General features: G+C 38.5%; 4 protein-coding genes across 8 annotated transcripts; 2 read left to right on the top strand and 2 right to left on the bottom strand.

Annotated features, from left to right (window-relative positions):
• Positions 1-1306: 1306 nt before the first annotated feature.
• Positions 1307-4569, bottom strand: LOC132196971 (kelch-like protein 40). 2 transcript variants are annotated; one of them, XM_059619952.1, is made up of 7 exons: positions 4433-4569; positions 4148-4352; positions 3727-3900; positions 3435-3580; positions 3176-3377; positions 2954-3121; positions 1307-2889 (listed from the first exon to the last, which is right to left on the bottom strand). In XM_059619952.1, the coding sequence occupies exons 2-7, from the start codon at positions 4226-4228 to the stop codon at positions 2611-2613; spliced, it is 1050 nt and encodes a 349-aa protein (XP_059475935.1). In that variant the 5' UTR covers positions 4229-4352; positions 4433-4569; the 3' UTR covers positions 1307-2610. The 2 variants fall into 2 exon arrangements, with proteins under 2 accessions (XP_059475935.1, XP_059475934.1); XM_059619951.1 differs by having other exon boundaries at positions 4148-4469.
• A 1736-nt stretch (positions 4570-6305) lies between these two features.
• Positions 6306-13324, top strand: LOC132196828 (DNA-directed RNA polymerase II subunit RPB2). Of its 3 annotated transcripts, none has more exons than XM_059619735.1 (14): positions 6306-6471; positions 6548-6774; positions 6832-7036; positions 7098-7225; positions 7279-7437; positions 7492-7853; positions 7909-8028; positions 8086-8823; positions 8881-9103; positions 9197-9535; positions 9590-10039; positions 10093-10563; positions 10617-10742; positions 13306-13324. In XM_059619735.1, the coding sequence occupies exons 1-13, from the start codon at positions 6444-6446 to the stop codon at positions 10704-10706; spliced, it is 3540 nt and encodes a 1179-aa protein (XP_059475718.1). In that variant the 5' UTR covers positions 6306-6443; the 3' UTR covers positions 10707-10742; positions 13306-13324. The 3 variants fall into 3 exon arrangements, with proteins under 3 accessions (XP_059475718.1, XP_059475717.1, XP_059475716.1); XM_059619734.1 differs by lacking the exon at positions 13306-13324 and adding an exon at positions 12033-12623; XM_059619733.1 differs by lacking the exon at positions 13306-13324 and having other exon boundaries at positions 10617-10773.
• On the bottom strand, positions 10589-17909 carry LOC132196829 (uncharacterized). Of its 2 annotated transcripts, XM_059619738.1 has the most exons (9): positions 17785-17909; positions 13282-13434; positions 13038-13195; positions 12816-12988; positions 12461-12647; positions 12027-12398; positions 11653-11949; positions 11320-11595; positions 10589-11265 (listed from the first exon to the last, which is right to left on the bottom strand). In XM_059619738.1, the coding sequence occupies exons 1-9, from the start codon at positions 17816-17818 to the stop codon at positions 10942-10944; spliced, it is 1974 nt and encodes a 657-aa protein (XP_059475721.1). In that variant the 5' UTR covers positions 17819-17909; the 3' UTR covers positions 10589-10941. The 2 variants fall into 2 exon arrangements, with proteins under 2 accessions (XP_059475721.1, XP_059475720.1); XM_059619737.1 differs by lacking the exon at positions 17785-17909 and having other exon boundaries at positions 13282-13546.
• On the top strand, positions 14396-17124 carry LOC132196652 (uncharacterized). Its single transcript, XM_059619445.1, has 8 exons — positions 14396-14642; positions 14754-14891; positions 14944-15163; positions 15341-15670; positions 15819-16181; positions 16237-16461; positions 16516-16719; positions 16776-17124. The coding sequence occupies exons 1-8, from the start codon at positions 14398-14400 to the stop codon at positions 17040-17042; spliced, it is 1992 nt and encodes a 663-aa protein (XP_059475428.1). The 5' UTR covers positions 14396-14397; the 3' UTR covers positions 17043-17124.
• Positions 17910-19249: the final 1340 nt, after the last annotated feature.

Consider the following 19249-nt stretch of genomic DNA (forward strand, 5'->3'; position numbering starts at 1 on the left):
TGAAGTGTCTACGATTATCGCAATAGAACAATTATTGAGAAAATTAATCTCAGATGGTGTCGATTTGTCTTTATTAAAAAGTAATTACTTTGAACTTTAATGACAGCCGATTAATTCAATTATCACCTTTTAAGTGCACTTAATGAGCGTGCTCTCATTTTTTTTTTTTGCAAGCCGTTGATGAGAATATTTTTATCTGATGCGATATGTATTAACAATTTGGTATATGGTATATTATTAAAAGCTTGAATTAAAAAAAAAATGATTTATAGTGTATTAAATTAAAACAGTAAACTAAACTCTATTATATAATTATAATTTTTTTTAAATGTTTAATATTATGTACTATACAGTTTTCAAGTGAAGAAGAATTATTTAAAATTAATATTGAAAAAAAATTAATGCAAAATCAAAACCTTTTTTCGGTACCTGAAGTGTGTGTCCGTGGATGGTAGAACCTTGAATGAAAATTTTTATATTTAAAAAAATCACAAACAATAAACTGGAAATCATTAAAAAATATTATCTAGAGTCGATGATAATAAGTTATCTATTGAAAAGGAAGGACAATAATTTTGATAATAATCGCACAAAAATTAGGATAAAATAATTTTCTAGTTTCTCCCTCCCTTTACTTGTAAGAGATCGCATAGTGTACTCTGATCTCTCTCATATCAGCTAATAAAAAAACTTCAACTTGACTATGAAAAAATTATCACCCACTCTAAATTCAAATCTTTCTTAAGAAATAGAAACTTGTTGAATCATGTTCATGAATTTCTTGTATATAAGTAAAATTTGGTGCAGATTTGATGTATTATAAAAATATTAATTACTTTTAAGAATTTATATAATACCTCAACTAGCATGTTTAGTTTTTTCCCTATAAATTCAAGATGATTTTGAAATTTCCATTTCCTTTATATAACTTATAGGCACTCAGGCAGTAAACAGGTATAGACGCAGACCAGGTGTAGGTTGCCCACTGACATACAACACACATTCTTTTAAGTAACTAAAGTGACTTAGCTGCCGTCCTTATTCCAGTTTTCACACCCAACAAAGTTAAGGACTGCTACAGCTCTAAATTAACATAATGGGAAATTTCACAGAGCTATGTTAGCTCTACAAATTTTTCCTTAACGTTACGATTGACGAGCATCAACTGCCTGCTATAATAATTTCTCATAAAGTGTAAATACTTCAAAATAATAAGGATGAGATAAAATTATTTATATTTTTTACTTGCTTTTTAGTTGAAAAAAGGGGGAAAAATATCACTTTTGGTTTTAATTTTGAAGTTCAAACTTTAAATATTTTTATTGTTTCCATGTGTAATGGTTGAACCAACACAACTACATAAAATGTTAGATTTTTTTCGTCTCAAAGATTTTTCTATCATTTCTCCTCTTTTTTAAATTTCATTTTTTTTTATTCACTGAGAGGAACAAATGATTTCAAGAACAATAATTTCAGGGTCACAACTTAAATTTTGGATTTGTTTGAAGACATGGACACTGGAGGAGATGATCATGGAAATGAAGAGATAGGGCTTTTCCTTGTTGCAGAAATTGTTCTTTATTTAAAAACAAATGGCTCCACCAGTTTTGGTCTGCGATCCTATTTCATGAGCAAAATAGGGTACCACCGTACCAGACATAGGCTTAAACTGGTAGAGCCAATTGTTTTTTAATAAAAAATTATTTCCACAGTGAGGAAAAGCCAGATCTTTTCATTTACTTAAATTTTGGATTTTAAAATTGACTATTAATTGCAGGAATTTATTTCTACTTGCTGAATTATTTGTAACAAATTCCAGATATGGTAATGAAAAAGATATGATCCTACATCAACTAATGACACATACAGGATGATCATGTTCCGTATTTATCATGTATTGAGCAGGATATGAAATTTTAGCCAGGACAATTTTTCTAATGGAACATTTAAATTAGCCTGACGTCATCATTGACACAGTGACTTTGATGTACCATATTTCATTTAAGAACCAACAAAAATCTTTTTCATGCAAGTTTTCATTGACATTTTTTTGGGCTTTTTCACAGGTTACACATCTAGAAAAAAATTAAAATAAAACCTCCCAATTTGCCAGAAAATGCAACAAGGTTACTTCGATCGCACAAATGTGATAAATTATTTGGAAAATATATATCTGTTGAGCAAATTATGCACAAGAGGGCACTTCAACATTTTTGTGAGTAGAAACAGGAATTATTTATCCTCTGGTTTCAAATTTTGGATTTTTTCCCCTTCTAAATTTTTTTCCCAAACATTTTTCAGGACGCGGTTCTGATGCAATAAGAGAAAAATTTATGCTTTTGGCGTTGGTGCCTTATTTTAACAGAAACGTTCAAGTATTGAAAAAATAATGCAATAATCATATCAACAATTATTAACTGCATAAACAGCTAAACCCCTAAAAATAAACAGTGTTGACAATTCAAATTTCCAAGTTGCTCTACCGGCACACTATTATTAGAAGAACTTTCATTTTTCCTTGACCATTTTTTAAGCCTCTATCAAATCAAATTGGTCAATGTAATTTTTGAAAGTATGTAGTATACTTTTGTACTGCTCAGAAGCAAAAAGCTAAATTTGCTCTTTTTTGCAAACTCGAAGTCTGAAAATTGGAGCAAAATGAGGAGGAACAAGCACAGGAGGAGCATTGGCAGCACCACTCCTGGTCCTCTCTTCTCGAGACATGTTGATGGAATCTGGTTGAGGGTAGCTTTTTGTCTTCAGCAAAGGGTCATGTTGAGAAGCCATGAAAAGAGCCTGCTCTTCTGTCAGCCAATCAGAGATTTTCACAAGATCTTCAGGCTTCACAAGCAGCAGGCGGAGGTGAGGCAGGACTTTCTCTCTGAGTTTCTGTGTACAGAAATTAAAATAATAAAATGATTTCAAAATATAATTCTAGTATTTGTGTCCTTACCCTATCACCCTTCTTGGAAGCTAGTTTTGCAAAGGCAGCTACGAGCTGCGCCTCCGACTGGATGTTCATTTTCTCCAAAGACAGGAATTCCACCAGTCGATCTGCAGATTTGTTCATGCTAAGAAATGAATCATCTTCCAAGCATGCAGTAGTATTGTCTTCCAAGAACTAAAAGAAAAAAGTTTTATAAAATTGCACAATTTTCAACTAAAATTCTTTTACCTGTTTGCATGCTGCCATGACAAATCTGTGTTTGTGCCAAAGTCGAAAGTAATGCCACACATCTTTGGTGGTCAACTGTTTGTACATCAAGTCTTCGGCCACTTTGCCCAATTTTTCCAGTAGGAACTCATCAGCTGCACAAGACAACAGAGCAACCATGTTCAAGTCCACTGGTGTCAGAAGATGGCAGGTGTGAACATATCTTTAAAAAGAATAAGGAGATTTATTCACACTAAAATAATTGCACAATTAAACTTACTCCATCACGAGTTTGAAGATGTGGGGCTTGATGTGAGAAATTCTGATGGGTTGCCCATTTTGTGGAGTAAACTCACATCGAAGTAGAGCTTGGAAATATTCACTTGCAGAGCGCAAGTCTAATTTGCTGGCATGGAAGATGGTTTTCTAAATTGGAAAAAATCAGAATTATCAATTATTTATTTATAATTGATTGCATTTTAACGAGGTAATATTTTAGTAAAAAAAGTATATGTAACATAAATCAACCGCAATTGACTGTAGTGATCGGAAGATATGTGTAAAGCAAAAACCTCTTTTTGGTTGCCAACCAGGAAGGAGCAGTGTTCAGGATGTTTTGCAAAGGCAGCATCTTCAATGAATCTCATTTTCCTTTGAGCGCCGTCGAGAGAATCCAGGAAGCGTCTCTCCTCAATGGTTTTCTGTTTGTCCATTTCCTCCAACTCTCCCAGTATTTTCTTTTGGGCCTAGAAGTACATTACAAAATATTTCAAATTAAGAATAGCTATATGTAATATGAATTTGCAAAAACTTTTGCATTCGATAAAATATTGTACTGTCATGCTTATTTCAGCTCTCTCATTTATGATAATTATGATTCTGTATGTATGTACATACCGGTTCATACATTCATACACTGCGTTTTAAGTGTAAAATTATGAGCATTAATTTGTAGAAATGTGCGTTTGGAAAAATAGCCTTTCAGATACGTACTTTTGTGCATTTTGCAGGTGACGGTGCTGCAGGACTTGCAGGATCTCGCGAAAAACGTCGTTTCTTCGAATGTGAAGACATTGAGGATTGAGGATGGCGTCGTTTCGTTTTCCGCGTCTGGCACTGTAGAGAGGAGATTGAGAAATATGGGACGACGGACGAGTCGGACGACTGGCTGACTAATGATCAGTCGACGCAGGACGCACTAAAATAAAATACGATCAAGTCGATCAAGATCCGATCATTAGACTAAGAAGAGTGAAATTGGTTATTTTCCCTCCTTACATGAGACGAAAAGAGAGAGAATTGCAGCTAGTTCAAAAACGCCCTAGCTGCTTGGTTGGTGATGCGTTCGGAAGGAGAAGGGAGAAGACGAGGAACTCGTGAAAAGAAGGGAGACAAAATATTGGAAACAGGAAAAATCGTGAAAAAACTCGTCTGCGCCGTCTGCGGCTGTCTGTGCCGTGGTGAACGCGCATTCATCCTCTGCGATTCCTGCCTTATTTACTCAATTTGGCAACGTTAAACAATTTTGTTGCGTTTGCAGCAGTTGTTTGCTAGCGAAAAGCCACTTTTGTCCCGTTTTGTCCATTCACCCCCTAATCTACAATAAATTATGTCTCTTTTCAACGTATTATTAAGCTCTTTCTGTACTTTTTATGTACATATCAGTTTTTGCTGTGAATTCATGATTGAATCGAATGAAGAATAAATAAATTGGAAAAAATAATAAAAATATATTATTTGCAACTTAAAGTTTTCTGCAAAATTTTGAAAATATTCTTCAAGATTTAAAATTGAACAAATTATTGGCTATTTTGTGCTGGAATATTGGAAATTGAATCTTTTACATTACACACTCTCATTTACGCCAAATAAGTAATAAATTATCAATTAATGCTGTTATCCATTCGGGTTTTTTTTTTCATTTTATCAGATAACATAATAAACAATGAGGAAAGGAGTTGCATAATTTACAAACATGGCGAGTCATGGAATTGTTAAAAAATTTAATTAGTTGTGTTTAATTTAAATTTAAAAAAAAAACATTATAATAAAAACTTGAATGAAAAATGTGCAATTGTGTGCAGTTTTTAAAATTTATTGTGCTAGAGCAGTGTAAAAGAGTATCCAGACTAGCATCCATGTAAATGTAAAATTAAAGTTTGAAAATGTGTAGGATACTGCAAAAGACGATAATAATGATAAAAACGACGTTAAATAATCAGGAAGATATTTAGAATATTCAAAATCATTTTTCCGCATTTTTGTTTTATGTTTTACGTATAGCGTTTCCAGAGTGAGTGAAGAAAAAGATTTGATTTATATTGTGTGTTGTTGATACAGAGCGACACTATCGTAAGTAACAGTCCTTCTCCTCCTCCACGTACGAAGTTTCATGAACGGTGATGAGCGGTATAATATATTGCAATTTGATAAAAAAAAATGAAATGCAATTTTATCATTTTCTAGGAATTTTAAAAATCTTTTAAACGAAATTTCACAATGCGTATCTAATTTTTTTGAAAACATTATTTTTACTAAATCGACTTGTATTTTGAAATTATTTTTAAAGCTCAAGTTCAGTATAATTAGTAGTAGAGTCCTTAAATAATTATTTAAGGACTCTAATTAGTAGGCAACAACTATGAATCAATTATTTTTCGGACTTAATATTTACGCTAATGTATGCATGATATTTTACATAATTATTTTAAAAGTAATAAATTTGATTATGAAAAATGAAAGTTTAATTATTCTTTTATATTCTGTGGTCATGTTTTAGTTCAGTCATATAATATGAGACAATAGACAATATGCGACATCTTGACTTGTGTTTTAGGAAAATATTAATTCATAAAATTTATCATCTTCTGCCTTTTCTTGTAAAAAATAGAAAACATAAAAAAATTGGAAAAATTTTTCATGTGTTTTCGCGTGATAATGTCGGATATCCGGGTAAATACTAAATGCATGCATGTAATTATTGTAATTTATGACATTTATGTGCGAAACAACAATCTGTTATGGCTGTTATGAGTCATTCAAAATCTTTACACGCACCCACGCATCTTTCGCGTTAAATTGCTTTGATTAACATTTCGGCGCGTGACGCGCATGCTCAGTATATAGAGCTCGTGTGATGCGTTGCGTTTTCATTTCAATAACAAGCTTTTGTTTGGGTCGCGGTCTGGTTGCTTCTATTTGTGATAAAATTGCCTATTTTGACCCTCTCTAAGGGTCGCTGCACTTTTAGTGCACTTTTGATCGCTTGAGTAACAACCCCTACGTCAAAATGGACCGATCTTTCGACCTGGACGACGGTAATTTGGCTTCTTAACTTGATTCACACACGACCGGTTGCCGGGTGCTCAAAATTGATTTAATTTTGCTTTGCAGAACCCATGGATGCGGACGAAGACAACGAAGAAATTTCGTCCGAACTTTGGCAAGAAGCTTGCTGGATTGTCATCAACGCATACTTTGATGAAAAAGGCCTTGTGAGGCAGCAGCTCGACTCCTTCGATGAGTTCATTCAGATGTCTGTCCAACGTATTGTCGAAGACTCTCCTCAGATCGAGCTCCAAGCAGAAGCGCAGCACACCTCAGGAGAAATTGAAACACCTGTAAATTAATTATTATTAGATTATGTGTCATTTCCTCAACTAAAATCGTATTTTCAGCCAAAATATTTGTTGAGATTTGAACAAATTTACTTATCGAAACCAACACATTGGGAAAAGGATGGAGCCCCTTCACCTATGATGCCCAATGAGGCTCGGCTTAGAAACTTAACTTACTCAGCCCCTTTGTATGTGGACATCACTAAAACAGTTGTCAAAGAAGACGAGGAACCAATTGAGACGCAGCACCAAAAGACGTTTATTGGTAACACTTCCTAATTAAGCCAAATTTATCTTGAAATTCACATTTTTCAATATTCGTTCAGGAAAAATTCCAATTATGTTGAGATCTACATACTGTCTTCTCAATGGCTTAACTGATCGAGATTTGACTGAGTTGAACGAATGTCCTCTTGACCCTGGCGGTTATTTCATCATCAACGGATCTGAAAAAGTAAATTTGTCAACAATTAATCCTATAGTTTTCAAATTGAAATTTTTATTCAGGTGCTCATCGCTCAAGAGAAAATGGCTACCAACACAGTTTACGTTTTTGCAATGAAAGATGGCAAGTTTGCATACAAGGCAGAAATTCGCTCTTGCCAAGAACACAGCTCAAGACCAACATCCACACTCTGGGTTAACATGATGGCCCGAAGTGGACAGGTATTTTATGAAAAAATGAAATAGATCTTTTTAAAAGATAGAAATATTTTACAGAGCATTAAGAAGTCGGCCATTGGTCAGAGGATCATTGCAATTCTCCCATACATCAAGCAGGAAATCCCAATCATGATTGTCTTCCGTGCCCTGGGATTTGTGGCCGATCGAGATATTCTGGAGCACATCATCTATGACTTTGACGATCCAGAAATGATGGAAATGGTCAAGCCATCTTTGGATGAAGCTTTTGTAATCCAAGAACAAAACGTTGCCCTTAACTTTATCGGAGCAAGAGGTGCCAGGCCAGGTGTAACGAGAGAAAAGAGAATCAAGTATGCGAGAGAAATTCTGCAGAAAGAAATGCTTCCTCACGTTGGTGTGTCGGACTTCTGTGAAACAAAAAAGGCGTACTTTTTAGGGTATTTGCGTAGAATATTTTAATTTTGATGTTTCTGAAATTTATTTTGTGTGCAGTTACATGGTCCACCGCCTTCTATTGGCTGCTCTGAGCAGAAGAGAGTTGGATGACAGAGATCACTACGGAAACAAGAGACTTGATCTTGCTGGCCCTCTTCTAGCCTTCCTCTTCAGAGGGTAATGGCATTAGCAATTATAATAAATCATCACCTTAAACAACTTCTTAACTTTCAGACTTTTCAAAAACTTGCTGAAGGAAGTCAGAATGTACTCTCAAAAGTTCATTGACCGCGGAAAAGATTTCAATCTGGAGCTTGCCATCAAAACCAAAATCATCACTGACGGCTTGAGATACTCGCTGGCCACAGGAAACTGGGGTGACCAAAAGAAGGCCCATCAGGCCAGAGCTGGAGTGTCCCAGGTGTTGAATCGACTGACCTTTGCCTCCACCCTTTCTCATCTTCGTCGTGTTAACTCGCCTATTGGTCGAGACGGCAAACTTGCCAAACCTCGTCAGTTGCACAACACCCTTTGGGGCATGATTTGTCCGGCCGAAACTCCCGAAGGTGCTGCTGTCGGGTTGGTGAAGAATCTGGCCCTGATGGCTTACATCTCGGTCGGCTCCCAACCATCGCCAATTCTTGAGTTCTTGGAGGAATGGAGCATGGAGAACTTGGAGGAAATAGCACCTTCGGCCATCTTGGATGCAACCAAGATTTTTGTCAACGGCTGCTGGGTCGGCATTCACAGAGACCCTGAACAGCTGATGGCTACGCTGAGGAAGCTGAGACGTCAGATGGACATCATTGTGTCTGAGGTGTCCATGATTCGCGACATTAGAGATAGGGAGATCAGGATCTACACTGACGCAGGACGAATCTGTCGACCTCTTTTGATCGTCGAAAATGGCAACTTGCTCCTAAAAAAAAGACACATTGATATGCTCAAGGACAGAGATTACAATAACTATGGGTAATTTATCTGATTTAATTTTTTTTTATATATAAATCAAGTTTTTCCTTGCTTTAGTTGGCAGTATTTGGTTTCGAGCGGTGTGGTTGAGTACATTGATACTTTAGAAGAGGAAACGGTCATGATTGCTATGTCCCCTGAGGATTTGAACTCCGAGAAGGAAAATGCCTACTGTAGCACTTACACTCACTGTGAAATCCATCCAGCCATGATCTTGGGTGTTTGCGCCTCCATCATTCCATTCCCTGATCACAATCAGAGTCCTCGTAACACATACCAGGTGCGCATACAGTTTCTTTAGTTGATATTTGGCACCTGGTCTTCAAGTAAAGATTTGAAATTTTAACCAATAAAATTCTGTTCTGTTATTCAGAGTGCCATGGGTAAGCAAGCTATGGGCGTCTACATCACAAACTTCCATGTCAGGATGGACACTTTGGCCCACGTCCTTTACTACCCTCAGAAGCCTCTTGTAACAACACGTTCCATGGAGTACCTTCGGTTCCGAGAATTGCCCGCTGGTATCAACTCGGTGGTTGCCATCGCCTGCTACACTGGTTATAATCAGGAAGATTCTGTCATTATGAACGCCTCTGCTGTTGAGAGAGGCTTTTTCCGATCCATCTTCTACCGCTCTTACAAAGACCAAGAATCAAAGAGGATAGGAGACCAGGAAGAGCAGTTTGAAAAGCCAAACAGAGCTACTTGCCAGGTAAATGAAAAGAAAAATTAATTGAAATTTTATGTGATAAATTTCTTATTCTAGGGAATGCGAAATGCAATTTATGACAAATTGGATGACGATGGTATTATTGCCCCCGGCATTCGAGTGTCTGGTGACGACGTAATCATCGGCAAGACCATCACTTTGCCTGAAAACGATGATGAGTTGGAAGGCACGACAAGACGATACACCAAGCGAGACGCGAGCACCTTCCTAAGAAACAGTGAAACTGGAATTGTTGACCAAGTCATGATCACCCTCAACTCGGAGGGATACAAATTCAGCAAGATCAGGGTGCGCTCCGTCCGCATCCCTCAAATCGGGGACAAATTTGCCTCTCGGCATGGACAGAAGGGAACATGTGGAATTCAGTACAGACAGGAGGACATGCTTTTCACTTGTGAAGGCCTCACACCCGACATTATCATCAACCCCCACGCCATCCCCTCTCGTATGACAATCGGTCACTTGATCGAGTGTCTCCAGGGCAAGGTAATTATTTTGGTTTTTAAAAAACTCCTTTAATTTATTTTGGATTTTTTAAGGTCTCTGCTAACAGAGGTGAAATTGGTGACGCCACGCCCTTCAACGACGCTGTCAACGTGCAGAAAATTTCGTCCTTGCTCAATGAGTACGGCTACCAATTGAGAGGAAACGAAATCATGTATAACGGCCACACAGGACGCAAACTCCAGGCCCAAATTTTCCTTGGCCCCACTTACTACCAGCGTTTGAAGCACATGGTCGACGACAAGATCCACTCGAGAGCCAGAGGTCCGGTTCAGATTCTGGTGCGTCAGCCCATGGAGGGTAGGGCGCGCGACGGAGGTCTGCGTTTCGGAGAGATGGAGCGAGATTGTCAAATTTCGCACGGAGCAGCCCAGTTTTTGCGAGAGAGGCTGTTCGAGGTGTCCGACCCCTACCGCATTCATGTGTGCAATTTCTGCGGAATAATAGCCATCGCCAACCTGAGGAACAACACCTTCGAATGCAAGGGATGCAAAAATAAGACACAGGTTTGATTTATCAAAATATATATTTGACTTGTTTTTGACAAGTTTTGTTGCAGATCTCGCAAGTCCGTCTGCCGTATGCGGCCAAGCTGCTGTTCCAAGAGTTGATGTCCATGAATATTGCGCCACGACTGATGGTTGATTAAAGGCTCTTCTTCTTGTTAGTTATAAGCACAATAAAAGTAAGTCAGTTTTTATGTAATTTAAATGAAACGCCATGTTTTCTTTTCAAATTATCATTGATAAGCGTGGACATATCTACGTACAAAAATATTAATTTTAGAGAACAGCCTCATAGACTAAATAGTTTTTTTAAAAAAACATTTTATTTTCGGAAGACCCTGAGTGGTTCCATTTTAGTATGCAGTTTTTTCCACTTATTTACAAGCAGTAACACACAGGCTTTAAAAGATAAGAGCTGACGCACCAACTCGAGTTTCCGTATTGATTCATTCTTGAAATTGGTCCTTGAACTTCAAAGCGGCCATCAGCTACTTTGCTCACAGTGCCCTGGAAGTGGCCGTCTCCAGGTTGCGTTTGCAATGTCAACTGCAAGTGGTGTTGGCCCATCACTCTAGCCGAAATGATATATTTCAGAGTCAGAGGCGCGCACTCGGGAGCTGACATGAGTGCCGAGTTCAGAGTTGCAAGAATCGCCTCGATTGCTTTGTCGGGCACACTTCGTGTTTCCAACGGTTTACTTGCCTGAAATATTTTTTGTTATAATTTAATTTTTAATTGAAATTATTTCATAATAACTTGACATGTGCAGTAAGTTTCTGGAATACTGGCCGATTCGCAAGTCCTGTTTTCGGGTATTGGTCTAAAAAGGCTGATGCCCTTTGCAGTGATGGAAGGGTTGAGCAAACTTTTGTCTGGATTGATGAGATCTCGAAGGGTTGCATGGAGGTCAAACGGTGTGGTCAGTCTTGCAGCGCCATTTAGCCGCAGGTTCTTTACTGCTTCAGGGTATTCTGTTTCAAACCATGGAGGCAGCACAACAAAGGCGGCTGGCAGACAGCTTTCCAGCCATCCCTGCGCACAAATATTAGTTCTCAATTAATTTTATTGATTAAAAATTCCTTCACAAACCTGATATGTGTCCCGAATTGGTCCCCATCTCATTCCGTGGTCGCTGATGAACACAAGGGCCGTTCGATTGAAGTCGATCTTTGACACAAGCGAAGAAAACGCTTTATCGCCGATGTGTGGCATGGTCAAGACATCGTGTGATACTGAATTGGACCAAAAGAGTCCAAACCAGTTGGAACTTTCAAATCTCTGAGACACTTTTTGAGCATAGCTAAGGATGTTGTTAATGGTCAGCCTTGGTCCAGAGCAGAGCTTGACGTTCCACTTTTTTAGGTGACCGATTTGTTCCTCAGTATTCTATTACAAAAAAATATTACACAATCATATTTTGTTTTTAAATTTTTATTTGAAATAATTAAAAAAAAAATTTTTACTTGTAGGAATGGTCGGGCGTAATAATCAGTGGGCTGGTGTAGGAACCCCGACTTGGCGTAGTTAAAAGTGGTCATCCAGGTGCAGTCCTCGGCATAGACCGTCCTGTATCCTGCAATTGCATACTCCTTCCAAATGAAAGGACACGCGTCCAGCACGTGGTCAGGGCCCGGCCAAGGGCAGCCCTTGATTAGGTCCGACTCGCTGATGCCAGTGAGGAGAGGCATCAAGTTCGGAAACGTGTTGTCTGCCACTTTGTTGTAGCCCAGCAAAGGGACTGCCCCTGCCATTTGAAGGGTCTGCAAGGTCAGCGGCAGTTCCCTGTGCATGTTGAGGCGGGACACTGAGTCAATGCCCAGGACAGCTACACTTATCTTCGAAGAAAATTAATTTTCTGATTAATTGCTCCCATCTATTATAAAATTAAAGAAATTACTTGGTTTCTACTTGAATCAGAATCAGTACATCGCTCTTCGACGTTGCGCTTAAGAGGAACAAAAGCGTGAAAGTCTTTGTAGACCAAGTCGGGTCGCTTTGATGAGTTGTAGCACTCTACCCTCACAAATTCATAATTGTCACTCACGCGGTCTCGGTTTTTGAAAGGAATGCATTCTTTGCTGTAGCTAAAAATAATATTAATTTAATAAACTTTTGTTAATTAATCATAAAATAATTTAAAATTTTGTAGAAAGTTCAATATTTAAAAGAAAAATAAAGCAATAAATATTTTTCAAATAATATAATAATAGAAATTCCTGTTATATTTTCAGTGAATTATTTCATAAAATTACATGGCTTTGTTGTCAACCCCAGGCGTCCCAGGTGTTGCCCTGGTGAACGGTCGGTAGCAGCAACTCAAATTTTTGGCTAAAGAACCCAGGTACAACGAATCCAGATCGCTTTGCACCAAAGCTGGCCCTCTGGCTTTTGTTTTACCATGCAGCGGCCACCAGTCCTTGTCACACTAAAAAAAAATTAGTTGATATTTTTTATAAAATATATGAAAATATTACCTCTGGCGTTGGTTGCACATCTTTAGTGAATTTGGAAATCATAGAGTTTTTAACGGGCATATCAGGAATTTTGCAACCTTCAGTATTTATTAGGTAAATTCCTAGAGTTGCGTTGTCTTGTGCGTACAATAGGCTACTTTTCGGTGGAGAGTCAGTCTCTAAAAAGTAATTTCAAATTAATAAAAAAAAAATCAATATTTTTTTATAGATTTCTTATTATTATCTATTAATTCAATGAACCAACCATTTGTGATGGAAATTATTGCAGCTTCCGAGTGTGTGTAGATTTGCTCCATCTCTCTGCTGATATCGCTCGGGGACCCCTGCAGCAGGTAAACGACTGCTCCGGCGCCAAAAATCATCATCCCGAAGAACCATTTCCGACAGCCAGGCATTCCTGTCGACACAAAGTAATTGCGATTTTCAGAGAAATGTTCTGGATATTCGCATTTTAATATTGAGTATTCAGTCGAGCCCATTTCCGTTGCTGACATATTGAAGACGAACTAGTGTAGATATGAGAGTAGTGCTTGACGAGAACGGGGTTTTGCTTATTTTATCAAGAGCGCGCGCATGAATTTGGAGCGCTCGCAGTGTGTGGGCTTAAGTGCGTATGACTGAAAATCCTGCGATATTGCAAAACAGTACTTGAGAGTTTGAGTAACATCAATTTAAGTAAAGTTTGGAAAGGGATCTATGTTACCAATATGAATGATGTTTCTGTGTGCTTTTCTGAAAGACTTCCGGCCATTCAGTGTTTCAATTTTTATTTGATCTTTAAAAAAAGTGATAACCGAATTTCCTCGTTCCGTGTAGAATATTATAAGTTTATATTGTGCACTAATAAAGTAATCAAAACATAAAAAAGCAGCATAGTACAAAGAACATTAAGGATTAAGGAAACCCGTTTGAAAAACAAATAAATTGTTAACAACAAAATTGTATGTTAATTTTTCCTTTCAATTTTTATTGCTATATTTATGAAATTCAATTTTTTTCTAGTAATTATTGCGCTATTCAATATGTATGAATTATATCATTTGCTTTGATGTATTTTTGATTAATTTGTATGATGTATTTTTGATAAATTTAACAAGAAATAAATTACTTTGGAATTTATTTGATTGATTTGAATAAAAAATTAGAAATAAAATGCTTTTTTAGACTTCCTAACTTTCAGAGGAATTTAAAATTATATTATTTTACATGAAGTAGGTTAATCAAGAAACACGTTGATTTATAATTAATCAAAATTTTTGCAATGTTCAGCTAATATCGTGTGTCAAAGGTTGACGGGATAAGCACCGATGACCTCGCTCCGCGTGTATGAAGCGCAAAGAAAATGCTTTCAGTTGCAATTATGCTGCGGGGCCAACGAAAGCAGTTCGCAGCTCTGCTGGGGTTTTTTGTAGTCTTGGGGTTTCTGCTCAACGCCCTCGAGAGGGCACGAACAATGACGGTCAGGAATCAAGTGACGAAGAAAAAGGACGCTGTAGAGAAATTCATTGTTGATGCGAGCGGCTGTCAAATCTTGGACCTGAAAGCGTTTTCGGCCAGCGCAAGGGAGTACGTCAAACAACCCGAACCTTTAGTTTGCTCCAAAAAGTATGTTGGATTAAAATTATTGTCTTATTTTTTAGTATAAATTGGTAGCAAAAATAATGGTAAAAATTGATCTGTTAATTTGAAAGAAATATAAATAATTTGGGTACCTAGGCGAGGTAATTATCGTGTTTCGAGAGCACTGGACGAGGATTACGTTGAGAAGAGTTCTGTGCCCTCAAAACCTCCCAAAGGTCTAGAATGCTGCTACAGGCACATTATCAGAAGGTCCAAGGACGACGGCAATATAAAGTACTTGAAAAAGTGCAACTGTTAGCAGTGATATAAAGGATGCAACTTGTAGATTCAGCGAAGATTGCCGACCGATGGACGAGCTTTTGATGCCGGAGAGCGCGATGGAGATCAGGGGCGACGACGTGCCTGAGTTTGTTCGGATTTCATGCAAAAAACCAGGCAAGGATGAAGAATGGGTCAACGACGAGTACGTTGACTACAGGTTTTTTGTACCAGTGAAGAGCGAGGTGGAGGACAGGTGCAATGGAATGCCGAAAAGACCAAATGAAGTGAGATTTAATCAATTAACTAAATTAACAAAAAAGAATTTGTTAATAATTATTAAAAAAAAATAGCACATTTATCAATTTTAATGGTCTTTAGAACAAGAAAATTATTATTTAAGATTTATAATATGGTATATGTATGAAGAAAATTCAAATATTGAATTATAATTGTTTTTAAAGGTAAGTGTGCTCATTTTGGGAATCGACTCCGTCTCCAGGCTGAATGCTGAGCGCCTGTGGCCTAAAACAATTCGAATTCTCAATGAAATGTCTGCCGTGACTCTTTTGGGCTACAACAAAGTTGCCGACAACACATTCCCTAACTTGGTCCCAGTGTTGATCGGACAGTCCGTGGAAGAGTTAAACGAAGTTTGCGGCTGGCCCGAAGCTTCAAAAGCGTACATGGAAAAGTTTGACGAGTGTCCCTTTTTATGGCGCACATTCTCTGAAATGGGTTTCCGAACAATGCTGGCGGAGGAATGCACGCATCTCACAACTTTTAACTTTCAGGTTCGCAAAATACCGACAAAATAATCAATAGAAATTTAATAAAATATGAAATGATATATAAATTTTGTGTAAATAACATTTTAATCGAAAAAAACATCTATTAAAGGTTTTGAAAGAATAAAAAAAAATATCTCCAATATTATTTTAGAAAGGAGGTTTTGCTGAGCCACCAACCGATTACTACCCCCGACCCCTATTCATTGCCGCCGAGGAGGAAGTCGGACACACGCATGCAGACAACTGCGTACTTTGTCAAGGGCCTCGGTCGCAGATGTCGGTGCTCTTCAACTACGCACAGAAATTCGCCAGCCGCTTTGCCCTGCAAAGGTACTTTGCTTTCGTGTGGGCAACCAGTTTGACCCACGACGGCCTCAACATGGCAGCACTGGCGGATGAGCCCGTGTCAACCACCATCGAAAACCTCAGGGCCCGCGGCGACCTGAAGAGGACGGTGCTAGTGGTGCTCAGTGACCACGGCGTCAGGACTGGAGACTTTCGTCTTCATCCACAAGTAAAAATAATATATTCAATTATGTGGATTAAAGTAACTTTCTAAATTTAAATAGGGACGTCTAGAAGAGCGCCTCCCGTTTTTGTCATTCATTTTTCCGCCCTGGTTTGAATCTCAATTTCCGGAGGCGATTGCCAATTTCAAGCAGAACGCTCACGCCCGTTTGACTACCCCTTATGATCTGCACTTCACCCTGAAAGACCTCATTGATCCTGCCAACACCCTCAATAGAAATGAACTTGCTACTCGCCAAAGAGAATTGGACCAAGAGAATATTTTGGTAAAACCGAAAACAAAATATTTTATTACTATTATTTTTTTTATTAAAAAATAGCCTAGAGGAATGAGCATGTTTCTTAGAATTCCTGAGTGGAGGAATTGCTCAGCGGCGCACATTCCGCGCCACTGGTGCGCCTGTCTCACCTATCAACCCCTGTCGCTAGATGACCCTGACCTGCAAACCGCAGCACTTGCCCTTGTGGAGCACATCAACGAGAAGTTCTTAAATCCACACCCTCAGTGCCGGCAACTAACCTTGGTTTGAAAATTTCGCATGCAGTGGCAATTTATATTTTGATTAAAAATTGTATTCAGTTGCGGGTTGTGGAGGCCCGAGTCGGACTTGCGCCGGAAAATGGGCCGAAAGAAGAGACTTCAGGACTGCGAGATTACGCCATGACGGTGGAGACGAGTCCTGGTGGAGCCTTGCTGGAAGGGGCTGTGAGGGCTTATCGTCACCGCGGTCGCAACAATGTGCTTAAATATGAGGTAGCCGACACCGTCAGCAGGGTTAACAGATACGGTTCGCAATCAAGGTGTGTCGACGATTGGGTAGCTAAACTTTACTGCTACTGTGACTGATGTGGCGGATAAAAAGTGATAACAGAAAATATTCCAATGCAGCCAATGCTCTTTTACAATAAAAGGAAATTTAGTTATTTTAAGTTCTTTATTTTAATAGCAAAGAGAAATCACACCCATAATTTTTTATCAAGAAATTTTATTTATACTAGTTTGTTAGGTTTCGTTTGTATCTTGCCCAATAATCTATATTTTATGGAGCTATTTTTAGCCAGATTTAATTTAAATTTAAAAAGTCCTGAACGTAATAAATAGTAACAAGATTTGTCATATCAAAATATTTTTTTACTTTTTTATATGTCGACTTTTCAACTTGCTGACATTTACAATTTTGTATAAAAAAAAATTACACTAGTCAACTCCAGAGCACTTGACCTTTAATCGAGTCGGCGTAAAATTTACCAAAGGCGTTCCGCACTGTGCCGCTAATCCAAACAAAGACGAGCAAACTACCAATCTCGATGTCAAATTAATCACCAAAACCAACCCTAGTCTTCTATGTTCCCTTTTGCAAAGGAAAGGAACAATAATTCTCTCCCAACTTGTTACCCCAAACGAAATCGCATCTGGTGCGCGAGCGAGAGATGCTGGCGATCAATATCCCGTGCAACTCGGCTCCAGCGGGGACGAGGAAACGCACACCCTGCTTTCTCTCCAGCATCCCCAACGTTGTTGAAAATTTTGAACGAAACGCACATTTTTGCTCCTCAGATCAAGGCAAACACGAAAAGTTGCAACTCACCTGCCCGGCCGGCCGGGGTGCTGCTCTTCTCCATCACGACCCTTGCTCCGGGGTAATCATCTTGACTGCAACAAGGACCACTCGACACACAGGCGGCTTGTTCACGTCCGTATATGATATGCCGCGTTGAGTGTCGACGAGCAAAAGAGAGGCGAGCAACCAGCGGAGCAGATCGCCGCCTGCACAGGCGCACGCTTATGCAACCTGCTCGACACACGCTGCGCCGCGATGCCCCTCGCTTTGACACCTCCAATTTGCAAATTTTTATTTGTTTTGTTGTTTAAGCAGGAAACTTAAGTAGGAAGCATTATATGCATCTACAATAAATTTACTCACCGACTTTTTTCAGATAGCTACAAACTTGTTTTTTTTTTTAACAAAATATATTTTTATAAATAATTTTTAATATAGAATAAAATCAGATTTGACTGCACGTTAGCAAATATTAAATTAAATGAATTTAGAAAATATGTCATACAGTCAATATAATTCGAAAATTTGCTACCAAAATGCAATTGGTTACTTTGGAATGGATTCTTTATAAAGAATTTTGTTCAAATCAATATATCGTCCGTAAAAAGATTTTCTATACCTATACATTGGCAGCAATTTAATGGACTGTTTTAACTTCTTACCACATTATTTATTTTGTTTATTATGTTTCATCTGATATTAAAAAATTATCAATTTTTCCACACAAAAAAAAAAAACATTTTTTATATTAATAACAAAATAATCTTGTGAAACTTCGCGATCTTTGGCTGTGTCTGCTGAAATTAAAGCATATTCAGAGGCTGCACTTGTTCCAGTCGGTGCGGCAGCCGACACATTGGGCAACGTCGGTCCCAGTGATGTCCAACGAGGAGGTCGCGGCAACCGCCGCAAATACCGACGTGCCCGCACCGGATGAAGTAGAACTCGGGCTGGTCATTGCGGCATACAAAGCAGGTCGGTTGCTCAGCCGGTGCCGCCTCCACGGGCGGGGGCGCGTTGATCCTGTCAACGTTGGCCAGAAACAGGCAGACCACCTCCGACAACCTGCTTTTGTCTGCGCAGTTTCAAAAATAAATACAAAATAGTATACTTTTCAAAAAATTCTTACTCCAGCAGGTCTTCATTGTCTGGCCATTTTGTTTCAGGATTTGCTGGAGCTCCATTTTTGGGATCCGCTTCAACTCCCAAGCTGCCGGGGCACGATTCTTTCTTTTCAAGAGACGCAAAGTCTTTGGTTTCAGGCCAACTGTTCTCAAGAAGCGCTGCGAATTTTATCAAAGATTTTTTTCAAGGTTCGCAATCACACACGTCTCTCTTTGCGAGCACAATTTTAGAGACTTATATGCAAAATATGGGAAAAACAGCAACTCACGCGGTTGATTTGGGCGGCCGGCGCGGCGATGTTTTGATCCATGTTGAAAGTATTTGATTCTGCGAAAAAAATTCAAAAATTTGAGGCTCAACGTTTTGA

The sequence above is a fragment of the Neocloeon triangulifer genome, unplaced genomic scaffold (genome assembly GCF_031216515.1).
Source record: "Neocloeon triangulifer isolate White Clay Creek 2 clone unplaced genomic scaffold, ASM3121651v1 ptg000012l, whole genome shotgun sequence".
NCBI lineage: Eukaryota > Metazoa > Arthropoda > Insecta > Ephemeroptera > Baetidae > Neocloeon > Neocloeon triangulifer.

Excerpts from the sequence above, each read along its gene's own strand:
- LOC132196971 (XM_059619952.1), bottom strand. The coding sequence starts at position 4,228 with ATGTCTTCACATTCGAAGAAACGACGTTTTTCGCGAGATCCTGCAAGT. Across the intron at positions 3,581-3,726 it reads TGGTTGGCAACCAAAAAGAG|AAAACCATCTTCCATGCCAG; the intron begins GTTTTTGCTTTA and ends TTTCCAATTTAG. Across the intron at positions 3,378-3,434 it reads ATCTTCAAACTCGTGATGGA|ATATGTTCACACCTGCCATC; the intron begins GTAAGTTTAATT and ends TTCTTTTTAAAG.
- LOC132196828 (XM_059619735.1), top strand. The coding sequence starts at position 6,444 with ATGGACCGATCTTTCGACCTGGACGACG. Across the intron at positions 8,029-8,085 it reads CTAGCCTTCCTCTTCAGAGG|ACTTTTCAAAAACTTGCTGA; the intron begins GTAATGGCATTA and ends CTTAACTTTCAG. Across the intron at positions 9,104-9,196 it reads GTCCTCGTAACACATACCAG|AGTGCCATGGGTAAGCAAGC; the intron begins GTGCGCATACAG and ends TCTGTTATTCAG.
- LOC132196829 (XM_059619737.1), bottom strand. The coding sequence starts at position 13,531 with ATGTCAGCAACGGAAATGGGCTCGACTGAATACTCAATATTAAAATGC. Across the intron at positions 11,596-11,652 it reads CAATTCGGGACACATATCAG|GGATGGCTGGAAAGCTGTCT; the intron begins GTTTGTGAAGGA and ends ATTTGTGCGCAG. Across the intron at positions 11,266-11,319 it reads AAACTTACTGCACATGTCAA|GCAAGTAAACCGTTGGAAAC; the intron begins GTTATTATGAAA and ends AAAATATTTCAG.
- LOC132196652 (XM_059619445.1), top strand. The coding sequence starts at position 14,398 with ATGCTGCGGGGCCAACGAAAGCAGTTCGCAGCTCTGCTGGGGTTTTTT. Across the intron at positions 14,892-14,943 it reads AAGGACGACGGCAATATAAA|ATTCAGCGAAGATTGCCGAC; the intron begins GTACTTGAAAAA and ends TGCAACTTGTAG. Across the intron at positions 16,720-16,775 it reads AGTGCCGGCAACTAACCTTG|TTGCGGGTTGTGGAGGCCCG; the intron begins GTTTGAAAATTT and ends AATTGTATTCAG.